This window comes from Larimichthys crocea, chromosome VI (genome assembly GCF_000972845.2).
Source record: "Larimichthys crocea isolate SSNF chromosome VI, L_crocea_2.0, whole genome shotgun sequence".
In the NCBI taxonomy this organism is placed as follows: domain Eukaryota; kingdom Metazoa; phylum Chordata; class Actinopteri; family Sciaenidae; genus Larimichthys; species Larimichthys crocea.
The window spans coordinates 12183897-12196498 of NC_040016.1; the positions used below are offsets into that span (position 1 = coordinate 12183897).

General features: G+C 37.0%; 1 protein-coding gene across 3 annotated transcripts; it reads right to left on the minus strand.

Moving 5' to 3' along the window:
* Positions 1-3400: 3400 nt before the first annotated feature.
* si:ch73-361p23.3 (tumor necrosis factor receptor superfamily member 9) lies at positions 3401-8368 on the minus strand. 3 transcript variants are annotated; one of them, XM_027279129.1, is made up of 8 exons: positions 8216-8368; positions 7947-8057; positions 6952-7098; positions 6799-6865; positions 6416-6690; positions 6224-6328; positions 5600-5683; positions 3401-5439 (listed from the first exon to the last, which is right to left on the minus strand). In XM_027279129.1, exons 1-7 carry the CDS (start codon positions 8298-8300, stop codon positions 5601-5603), a joined length of 873 nt encoding a protein of 290 aa, XP_027134930.1. In that variant the 5' UTR covers positions 8301-8368; the 3' UTR covers positions 3401-5439; position 5600. The 3 variants fall into 3 exon arrangements, with proteins under 3 accessions (XP_027134930.1, XP_019118497.2, XP_019118498.2); XM_019262952.2 differs by having other exon boundaries at positions 3401-5683; XM_019262953.2 differs by lacking the exon at positions 3401-5439 and having other exon boundaries at positions 5593-5683; positions 6208-6328.
* Between the last annotated feature and the right edge of the window lie 4234 nt (positions 8369-12602).

Here is a 12602-nt window from a genome sequence, read left to right on the forward strand (position 1 = left end):
TGAAGGAACATTACCAAACTCTTGAAACCATGATTCATCATATATGATCATACACATGATGAGAAAAATGGTAATCCCTTTCGCCATTTATTTTGGAAAGAAGACGGCTGTCTATGATGGCTCCTACACCCAGAAAGTAACAACTCAACTTCATTGTCTTCTAATCTGATGGATTATATGAAGTTGAACATAAGATCAATGAAGTAAACTATTTAATGTGAGGGGTGTCTTGTTGAAGAAGCACTATGACTGTGTTGGTTCTCTATTATGTTTTTTGTTTTTCCAGTATGGTAAAATATAGGTAGGCTGTGTCTAGTGTTTATTCGAAGAATTCAAGTTTAAGTAATGTTGGATTCAGAGCTGATAAAATGCCATTAAACAACCCATTTCTTCTTTACTTGTGATAGCTCACAAGTAGCACCCAAGTAATACTAAAGAACAGACAAGAAATCTGTTGCTGAAATTAGACAACACTGTGATTGTAGCAGCGTAATTAAAGGTTCGTTTTTATATTTTCCTTCTTATCCTTGGTGGTATCATGTTGTGTTCCCACAGCTTTGTTTGTAACATCTTTTTATGCCAAAAAGCCACTTTGAATACAAAGTGCATTAGTCTTATACACAATTTGATATTATATTTTTTTTTGTACTGTATATTTCATTGTAAACAGTAATAACTAGAGAGTCACATAGCGAATGTGACATTAAGAAGCCCATAAACTGAAACACAAATGTCAATATTCTGAATATGACACACTTTGGTTGCTGGAAAACCCAAGCCTGCAGGATGAGAGCACAATGAAAGATCCCTGTAGTGGGCTTGACACTATCTGTGAGTTGCTCTACACCAATGCATGGAGAGCTTTCCTCAGGTTTTCAGCAGCATCCCAAAAAACCACAGGTATGTGTAAAGAAAAGATGAAATGGTGGTCCAACCAGAAGAGTCATATGCTATTAGTACTTAAATTTCTTTTGAAGGTGATTTTTTATTATTATTTTTTGACTTACTGAAACTGCTGAGTTACAGTGGTGTCACCTTCAAAGTGTAAAATGTGGTTACAGATGACAGTGGGTTTTTTTGTTGCCTTGCAGTAAATTGTACAATATTTAGCACTCACGTACAGAGGATGCACAGATACATCTTATATGACGTAGGAAGAGATTGTGATTGGTTTTGACATTGACATTTGGTATAGGGCAGGAGTTTCCTGTCAAATGCAAAACACTGTTAAGTAGTGCTGCAATGATTAATCAGCAATTCAATTTTTATTATCATGTAAAAGTGCCAAAAAATTTACTGGTACCAACTTTTCCAATCTGAGAATTTGTTGTTTCTCTATTTAAAATCATAAATTGAATATGCTTGGATTTAATACTGTAGGTTGATTGTCTGATAAAATAAAAGCAACAATTCGTTGCAATGATCCTGTTTTTGTTAAGTCTCTTCAAGGTGTTGTGGACTGCAGGGAAACAGACTGAATCAAACCCACTAACTCTGATTATGTGTCCATGCTGAGTCATTACAAAAGTTTCTTCTGAAAGTAAGTGATTAATACTTCTGTAGAAGTATGTGAGCGGCAGCCTTTGATTATAGAAACATTTCAATCTTACTTAGAGCAAACTTTAACAGGTTTGAATGTTTGGTTGAAACACTGGCAACCACACATGCCGCACATGTTTATTTTTTTACATTATACCCATCGATAGACTGACAAGCTCGATGGTGGCAGGTTTAGTTAATCATCACAACCATGGTGATAAACATTCCAATGGAGCATATCGGAAATCAAAAATACAGATTATACCAGATACTCTCACTTATATTAAAATCTACATCACCTACATTCAATATGCACAACTGGTCCCTTCATAAGTTACAACTGTACAGTCTAATGTTATCCAATACAATAACTCAACCATTAATTCTACTTTTATGAAGCTTTTGTTTCAGTTTTTTGACACTGTTAGAGAGTATTATTGAGGTCTTAATGGGTGCTGTTGTTGTACAGGACTGCATTATATTGAAAGGTGTTTCTAATATTTGGCCCTCTAATGTATGTAAATAAAAAAACACCTCTAAACACTATTGCAAACTACAGCCTCATTGTTAAACATAATAGTTAAATTAATACCTCTCCGACAGTGTCAGCAAAAACTGCAAAGCTATAAGATTCGTAAAAAGTAGAACCATGACACAGCTAGTTGGTATATATATACTGTAGAAAAATAACTTCGTGTACAGAAATTGGTACTAAACCCATTTTTTTCTTGAGAACCATCATAATTGTCATGGCCCCAGACTTTAAGACTGTGCATGTTGTACTGGTCTGCCTCGGTTTCTTTCAGGTTTCCTCCTGGTTGTCTGGCCCCTCACGTCTCATTGGTTGATGGATCTCACTTGCTTGCAGCCTTAACAAGCTGGATCTTACTTTTTCTGCTTCTCAACATCCACACTCACCACTGATTGCAGACATAACACAGTTTTGTTTGCTTAAATTCAGTTGTATCTAATAAATCACTTTTGGTTCACTTATATGGCTGCCTGTGTGGTCGTCTCTTTTTGTTATGTTCTTCAATGACCCGGGTATAAAATAATATTAAATATTGGATTACTCTCCTTAACCTTAGATTACAGCCTAAAGAATAGTAACATCAAGTTACACTCTTAAAATCGTCACATGTACAGCATTTACTCTCATGCTCACACGCAACCACATGGTCACATGTCTGAAACCTCCATCAGGATGTGATGATAACTATATATCTACTTGCACGTATATGTCAACAGTAGTCATCAGCCACAAAGCACGACAGCAGGATTACCCTTAACTGCATCACACGAGGGCCACCTACTCTGTGGCCGTTGTGGCTGAGACAAGTTAAAGTTCTGTCACTTGATGTAGTTGATCCTTTAACATCATAATATAAGTTTACTAAAGGTTAAGTTATGACATTTAAAGGCACTGAATACAAAAGTTCAGACAACGTTGCCTACTCTAAACTAAAGATCTTTGCTTTTAAATCAGACAACCACAGAACCAGCAGAGCTATGGAAAATACACTTGGAAGATCTTGTGTCTGACTGTCTAAAAAGGGGAACTCCAGTGATGAGCCTGTTTACAGATTCGGCATGTGACAAAACGTTGTAAATCACCTTGTTTGACTCCAGAGGGAGCTGACAATTTGTGACTACATGTCACAAGTCATTTAGTGCCATTGATTCTTGTTATTCAATGAGTAAAGTTGCTGTACTTTTCATGGCAGGTGTTTCAGGTTTGATTCATCGGTTGTACATTTCTTTGAAACCAACACCAACTTCCTGGATCACCGACACTTACTGAAAGTATGTGCAGGAACTGTTTCCAGTCTGTATGTATACTTTGTAACAAATGCTCAGTTAGTTAGTTGTACAAAAAAAGCATGTTTATTTAGGAAATCTTTATTCACACACTCTCAGGACATCGCAGTGCACTTTGAAAACAGAGAACAAGTGTCAGAGAGGAAACAGAAAGTTCTTCAAAACAGTTTTTAGGAACTTGTTCCTAATGAGCATTACTAGTAGTATTATTTACTACACTACATTTAATGGACAGATACAGTGTAGTTACTGATACTTTTCAGGTGAATATTTTACATAAAAATATGCAATGAATGAGTTTATGTCTATGAGTTGTTATATTCCTCTAAAAACTCATATTTATTTTAAATACTATATACTATACTATACTATACTATACTATACTATACTATACTATACTATACTATACTATACTATACTATAGACTGTTTAAAGTATTTCACAACAAATATATAGAGAAGTTAAAAAACTAAAAATAAATTTCTGATTTATCTCTGGACCCTTTGGGAGGGGCCCAACCTATAGACTGAGAACCAGTGAATGTTGAAACTAGTTCCACTTTAACAGTGTCAACACTAAAATGCTGGTTGCATATTGATGCATTATAGTTAACTACAACATTATACAGTATATGATATAACATATAATCAATTATTTTACAAAACGAGTACTTTTGATATTTTAAGTACTTTTGACTGCTAATAATATAAAACAGTAATATCAAACAGTTGGAACAAAGCTGCAGCTTTTTCCACGTGCATAGTCACACAGCCACAAAAAGCCACCTGTGAATTAAAAGCTTGTGTATCTGATCTCTGAGCAAAACACAAATGAATAAAAGTAATGAGGGCATGCTTTCATAACTCCTCTGAGTGTACTGATCTGGGAAAAACTCCAGTGAAGTATAAACAACATGAAAGTCCTCACATTTACATCAATCTTTCCAAAGGCTGATATGAAAACATGAGCGAAAGTATCTCTCAGTGGGAAAAAGAGACACATTTAGCGCTACTAGGGGACCTCCCCAACCCCACATATCAGCATGAAAGCATGTTTTTTTTTTTTACTGTTCTCAGTTTAACAGACCCACTACCAGTGGAACAAAATGGAATAAACAAAACATGACAAAAATAGAAACAGAGAGATTACATGCATAAAGTAAAATGTTTTTCTAAGGCTCTCCAGCAGTTCATAATAGTTTGGATCACTGGTATACTATATATTTCTCAGAAACTTATCACTTGCCTCAGTGATGCAGATCACATTATAAGGGTATACATACAAGCATCTCTCGACTGATCCAGTCTATTAGGAGTCCCTGACCTTGAAAACGCCCATCTAAACTGAGTTAAAGACCCCTGAGCCCCTGGTTTAGTCTGAGTCATGACTTAAAGTCACAGGAGAAGCTGAGTGAGATGTGACATTTGAGGCCCTTTCCCTCCCTAACTACTGCCTGCATGTAAGAAAGGACTATTCCATCCTGGCTCAGATTCCTATGATGCCTTCCCTCTTTCGCCAGAAGCCGCCAAGCCCACCCCCCAACCAGACATACACACTTGGATACTCTTACACCCAGACACACACACACAAAAAAGAAATATTGAATATGATGATTAAACAATCTAAATACAAATGTAGTTAGCATTGCAATAACAAAAGTAAAGTATTCAGAAGTTGTTTTTATACATTTGCTATAGTATTGTCAATGGGTTTTTAAAGACATCTAGCAAAAGGTTAGGGAGGGCCCGGCCATAAGCTAATGCTATTTGGGGGGCCTTGGCATGGAAGAGTTTGGGAACCCTTGCTTTAAGGCATTTAGTAAGATGATAACGTAGGTCCCAATTTGTGATAAATATTAGAGATTACAAGATTACAAAGATTACAGAGAAAGTGAATTATCAATTAAACTGTCTTACTAAAGAAGGCATGACCCCTTAAGTAGTAAAACCTTACTACTTAGCTTTAACTGACTTACAGTTAAATGACAAGAGGTGAGGTATGATACATACAAATATTTCATATTCATATTTCTTAAAGTCGAGTCAGTGGGCTGTCAAGTCAAATGTTGACCAAACTCCAGACCTGTTATAACACAGATACAGTAAATAGTTTTTCTGATGTATTTTCAACAAAAAGTAAAATAAAATAAAAAATGAGGAAAATAGAACCGATTGGTCCGATATTATTCATAAGATGATTACATGATCTTGAAATTTCAGTACAAGTTGACAGACAGCTTCACCTTAGGGCTCTTCTGCGTTCGGTTTGAGAGGGGACAGACTGCCATCGCCGCTCTCCTCAACAGGCCTCCGGCACGACTCGTTTTCTGAAAACAAACAGAATTAATGAAAATGTAATAATTACAATACTCTAATCCACTTTTAATATTCATATTACTTGACTTTTGGCCATTTTAAAAAGTACCAAGTACGTTTGAACAATTTCATGTGAACTATTCAAAAAGAATACACATGCACTCATATTCACATGTACATTCATTTCAGCACAAACAAGGAATTTAATGTTCAAAGGAACAAAATGAAAACTTATTTGCTTTCTTGCCTAGATTTATATTAGAAGGTCAATATCTCTTTTATGTCTTGTACAGGAGATATTATGGTTTGGTTAGCTTAGCACAAAGACAGAAAACAACACAATGTCTGATTTTTACAAGATACAACATGAATACTGGTGGTACAGTAGGCAGTTGTTTTCTTTGGACAGACCCAAGCTAATCATTTCCCCCTGCTTACAGTCTTTGTGCTTAGCTAAGCTAATCAGCTGCTGACTGTAGCTTCAAATTAAGCATACAAACATGAGTGTGGTAGAAAAAGTGTAAAATCATTTTACTTTTAATGTTACGTACTTGCTTCTGCTGGTTGTTTCTCAAGGTAAGGAGTAATGTGCAGCTTGCAGGTCACAGCGGTCAGTACAAGCAGCCCAGCAATTCCAAATATGAGGAGGGCCATACCTAAACAAGACAAGCAAAGCTACAGGTTATCTAATGTTCATTTTTTAATCTGAATCTGTCATGAAAAGACAGAAGCAAATGTTTTACCAATGTAGTTTCCAGTAGTTGAAGGGTAGGAAGGCTGCACTTTGTCATTTGGGGTGGCAGGATGTCCTGAGGCAGATGATGATTTAGTGGTGGTGGCAGTGGTGGTGGTGGTGGTAGAATGTATCTTCTGATTTTCAGTCCCCTCTTGTGGACGGTGCGATGTTAGGAGTTTAATTATAGAAATTGTTTTGGTTGGTGTAGGTTGTGTAGTGGCATAAGTGTTATTACAGATGACATCCGACTTTGTGGTTCCAGGGGTTCGTACTGATTTACATCTAGAATGAAGGTTAAAAGATACAGATGTGAACAACAGGTCACTACTATAAACATCGCTGAGATATTTTCTATATAATGCATGTTTTTAAAAACACTAGTGGACATACTCTTTCCATTTTTTGCAGGGTGAGTTGATCCGTGCATTGAAATATCCATGTTCACATTTTGAACATTCTGTCGGGGATAAAAAATGAATCATTAAATTGTGAACATTTTTCTCGGACCTACTTAATGCAATGCTGTGTGATACATCTCAGTACCTTTACGTCCATTGTTAATAGATAGTCCAAATCCAATATCACATCTGCAAGTGGAATAATCGCTGTCGCTGGGAACAAATCCACTACGGCACTGACATTCTGCATTATTCTCTTCCGTGCACTCCTTTATGGTAAAGCTCCCAGATTCTGCAAGAAAAACAAATTCTTTGTTAATGACTAAAGCAATCAGCTACTTCATCTTCAGCACAGATAAAAATGAACCATATGACTCATGAACCAAGTTGATGCAATGTTTTGGCTCATTGAATAACATGTAGGTTTATCAGATATTTCTCTGTTTTTGGCTGGACTGTGGGTAGCAAAATGGGGGGGCCTGAATCATACGTGTGAAAGTCATTGAGTCGATGTCACATAGTAGTGAAATAAATATAAAAATTGACATGGTCGTGGTCAAGTTTATTCAGAACAGGATTCCATTGAAAATTTTAGCAAACCTCTTTCCCCCTTTCATACATAAATGAGTCATATTGCCTTTCATTTTTAAAAGACCTTTAAGCAAGAATTAATTTCATGACCGTTTAAATATTCTTTAGTTATGACTGTAATACAACAATAAACTGAAGTTCATTTTGAATTTATGTGACACTACTTAAAATGTTAGATGGTGAATGGAGCAGAAATGCATTGCGCATCACAGCAAACCTAACATGGACTTTGCTAAACTATGACTCGTTTGGTGTCTTAACATGCTGAACAAAACTTATTTAATATATGATGCGTATTATAACGTCGTTTTGAAAAAATATATATATAACCGCTCCAAGCACTGATACCGTAACAGCATGGATAGACGCGCATTGGTTTACGCAATTGACGGCTTACTTACAGTACATCGCATGAAACTGTGTCTAATATCTAATATTCATATGCATATTCATATCTATATCTCTACATATCACTGGCCACAATATAGTCATGGAGGTTTCGACCCCGTCTTGTAGTAAAATATATCACACCAAAGCTTCAGCCCGTACCTTCATCACACTTTGTACAAGTTCCCTGGCACCGTCCGGAGTAATTATTCGTGATCTGGTAAGTTCCCTTATGGCAGGTGACACAACGACCATTTTGACCCACTCTTTGACCTGTAGTTATTTCAGAACACAAACAATGTACTTTGATTACAGGAGAATCATTAAAGCTCATGAGGAAGAAGAACAGAGCGCCAAAAAGTAAATAAATAAAATTCTAATATAAGAGGCCAATGACGGTGTACTACAAAAAAACAATATAAATACTTTACCTTTTGGGCAAATCTTTTCACTAGCATCCAAATGAACGAGTTCATAGAAAGTCAGAGTGAACATAAGCAGTTTTAAGAGAATCATATTCAACAGCCAAGTGCCGCAGTACTTCCTGAACTCATGTAAATCAGTGCCACAACGCAAAACACCGCTAAGCGATGCCTTTTTATAACGGCAGTGACGTGGTAATAACCACGTGCTGAAACCTATACGATTATATATATTATATAAGTCAGAGTTTACAAGTTATTGTGTATTATTCTTTCGGTGTGTTGACTGTGTTCTCTGCTTAGTTTTTACAAATCATAACAGTAATCAAGTATCGTTTAGTTTGTTTTTTAATTCAAACACTCAAACACATGTTGATTGTGTTTATTTGCCATGTTTGAAATGGTGCTTTGATTTTCAAAAACTTCTAAACAATATCTGTTATGATAAATTGCTAAACATTATCTGACACATACCTGTCTCTAAGATCACTGTCTCTCCTGTTTAATACTTCAGAAATTCATTATTTGCTGATTCAGCTGTTTAAACAGCCTTCACATTTCTGACATGAATCTTATCTAAAAATATATATTTTCATGATGGCACTGAACAAATCATTACACATGTTATTTTGTTGATATGAACTAAATAATCTATATTTGGTATCTGTATAAAGATGCATGTTATTTATTATAGCAACAGACATAAAAACTGATCAAAAACAGGTCATTTGTCATTTTCCATCTGTCCAGTGGCCTACTCCATTAGAAATGTTTTTAAGAAACGTTGTCATCTATAATAAAATACAGTTTTTGAGCTATTTAAACATGTTTGTTAACCTTTTCCTAAGGTATTTTCGGGACTAACAGGAAAAAGAACTGTGGTTTAACTCGGAAACTATGCCACAGTGTATTGTTTTGCTCTACATGACATTACCTTTTCACAGAGATGGAAACCACATACTGATTAAACTGATATACAACTGCATTTGCTACAAGCTTTCATCGTGACAGCGGAAGTTGAAAGAACTCCCCCACTGAACTTTACTGTTCAGCGACATTTTAATTAGAGCATCACAAAATTCTTCTGTGCATATTCAAATGACTTTTGAATTATGAATTTAATCCTGATACCTTATAAACATTTAACAACAACAATTTAGCAAGCTGACAAAGTGAAAAATAATCTAGGGGATTTGCACATATGATGAGTCAGACTGTCTGAGTTAAAGTTCATCGGCAGAGAACCCCTTTGTCTGTTTCTGACATCACAGAAAATTTTAATCAAGCCTGTATAACTTTTTTCACTTCAAACAGTGTATAGGATGGAAATTTTACTGCCAAAACAATGCTTCAGGAACAAGGAAACGTCAAGTCAAGGCCAAGATCAGAGTGACCAAGACTTTGAGAAGTCAAGATCAAGACCAAAGCAGGACGAGACCGAGTCAAGACCAAGACCAGACAGTATTAAGCTTATTTCGGCAGCTAACATGAGGCTAATATTCGCCATATCTCTTTGGGTGAGGCCGACGCTTTGCAGCTTCTCAGAAAGCAGGGTTTAGGGTTTATTGCAGGATTTACAGACTGCTGCGTGTTTTCTTTTGGATGCTGCTGCAGATATCCTCCTTGACGTTTAGAAATGAGTCAAGTTATTGGTGCCATTAGAAGGAGGACATTTTACCTAGTTTCTTTTTTTATGTCCTGCTTTATAAAATACTGAGTTTAATTTGTTGGAAGAACTTTGCAGCTGTTGGCACATGATCTCTGACCTTTCTTTAGTTTTTGTGCCATACAGGTGTTTGCTCTGTAACTACAGACTGTGGAACAACTTGTTAAAGTGTAAAAGTATTTTCAGTTAATTATGAAACTGTGGCGGGACAAACTCGACATTAATATCTGAAAAATATGGAAACACTGGTGATATCCCCACAGCTGTTGTCTTAAAAATAAAATCCAGAGTCCTCTTTGTCCAAAACTGAGACAAGACTGAATAAAAATGCAGTCCTGCAGGCTTTCAAAAAGTGGTCTTGAGAGGGGGAAGTTGGCAGGGGGGCAATTGTCCTCCTTGGTACCCTCCATGAAATCCTCTCCTCCCTAATATATAAGAAAGTGCCCGCCACGGTGGCCAGAACAAATCAAGAAATAATTTTAGTTTAAGTCTATGATATTTTTTTTAAAGAAGCATAATTCTTCAGAAGTAACTAAATTAACTGAGATTTCAAAAACAGAGTAATCTGCCATGCTTGCAGTGTATCTATTTATTTGTGCACATTTATCGGTACTACAACTACGACAGCACTTGAAGTGTTTCACTTTGTCTGGAGATGTCATGAACATACTCAAACCAGGATGTGTTTTTGTGCCTAAACCTAATCAAACCTGAACCACAGTGGTGTAATATCAATCAGCGGTTGTTGAATCTCACTATATATCATACCAAAGTAAAATGATTAGTGTTTGTTCATTCTCCAAATGATTCAGACAAACCGTGAAGTTTCATTCATTCATAAAGATCCTGCACATTACACACAACACCAACCTCTTCGTCAAGTTTGCGGACGACACGACTGTGGTGGGGCTCATCAACAAAAACGATGAGTCAAATTACAGGGATGAGGTGAGCCGACTGGCCAAGTGGTGCAGAGACAACAATCTCTCTCTGAATGTGGAGAAGACGAAGGAGATTGTTGTCGACTTCCGGAGAGCCCCCACCCAGCACCACCCACTAACCATCAATGGTGCTGCAGTGGAGAGAGTGAGCAGCACCAGGTTCCTGGGTGTGCTCATCACTGAGGACCTCTCCTGGAGCAGCAACACCGCATCACTGACCAGGAAAGCCCAGCAGCGCCTCTATTCCCTCCGCAGACTGAGAAGAGCCAGAGCTCCAGTCCCCATCCTGCAGACCTTCTACCGCGGAACCACTGAGAGCATCCTGACCAGCTGCATCACTGTGTGGTATGGCAGCTGCACTGCATCCTGCAAGAAGACCCTGCAGTGCATAGTGAGAGCAGCTGAGAGGATCATCGGTGCTCCCCTCCCCTCCCTCCAGGACATTTACAGCACAGGATGCTGAACTCCCTCCCAGTACTGCCCCTCCTTCCTTCTCCGCCCACAAACTCTGGACACTGCTGACACACCTGCCCCCCCCCTCTTTATTTTTATTTTATCATTTTATTTCATATTTTATTTATTCTATTTCATTTTATTTTATTTTATATATATGTTTACATCTTTACGTTTGGACAGAGAGAAACGTAATTTCAATTCTTTCAAGTCTTGTACATTTGCAGTTTTGACAATAAAAAACTTGAAACTTGAAACTTGAGGTGTTTACATCAGTCCGCCCAATTATAACTCCTGTCTGGGATACTGGATGGAGACATGCTGGGAGTTACAAGGCGTCACCAGGCTCTGTCTACAGAAGGATACAGGTGTAAACTGTTCCACCCTAACAGGTGCAACAAAACAAAATGTTGTTTTTATGGACTTACAAACTTACATGATGAGAATTTTTTTTTATCCGTATTTATAGAGAAAGAACAGCTTAAACTTTACTACAAGAAGATCACATAAATGTGGCAGCTTTGTGCCTTTGTTTTCCTTCATTGCCAAAGCAACAAAACCAACTCTGTGTCATGGGACAGTACCCAGGTTGACTGAATACAGGAATGAAAACATTATCTGTATGAGTAATGTGAGAGAATTAGCTATGCAGATAAAACCCTCAGATATACAGTAATTGGGGCAGTTAAATGAGTTATTTGTCGAAGTTTCCTGATAAATGTGTGCAAGAAAAATGTTGCATGCTGCATGTTGCAAGCATGCAGTTTGCATTCAGTTCTGGCTTTTAGTTCTTATCACCTGAAACATTTGAACTCCATAAATGACTGTGAAAGTAATTTATGCGCTGAGCTGTTACTGGTTTATCTCATTCAACCTCTTTTTATGTGGTATTTGTAGATTTGTTCAGCCAGCATAGTACTTACAACCACATGTTTCAACTGCTGTTATGCCAAAACTTTCAGTAGGAGACTGAAAATTTGTTGAGTTGAGTGACCTCTGGATATTGCAGATGTTCTGAATCTGGTAAATCTGTTTTTTTGTTTTTTTTTAAATTAGCAAGTCAGCATTTCTGAAAATTGGATGAAGCTTACTACTATCAGTCATGGTCACGTACACCACTCTGAAAACACATATGGTGCAACTCATAGGTTTGTGGTGTCGAGCACAGTAATGTTGCATTTTACAGTAATATTCACATCAAAAGCCTTTTCTTTATTTTGTCAGTGGCTGACAGTAGTTAAAAATAAAAAACATACTTTTCTCATCATAAAAGCTTTAGAGCTTTAAAGTTTTGTTTTTTGTGTGCGCCAGATTTCAAGTAGTTCCATGAAAACTA

Bases quoted from the DNA above. Each gene is read 5' to 3' on its own strand.
- si:ch73-361p23.3 (XM_027279129.1), bottom strand. From the start codon at position 8,300: ATGATTCTCTTAAAACTGCTTATGTTCACTCTGACTTTCTATGAACTC. The intron at 6,691-6,798 runs GTATGTCCACTA...CCTTCATTCTAG, and splicing joins CCCTGCAAAAAATGGAAAGA to ATGTAAATCAGTACGAACCC. The intron at 6,329-6,415 runs GTAAAACATTTG...TGTCTTGTTTAG, and splicing joins AACTACTGGAAACTACATTG to GTATGGCCCTCCTCATATTT.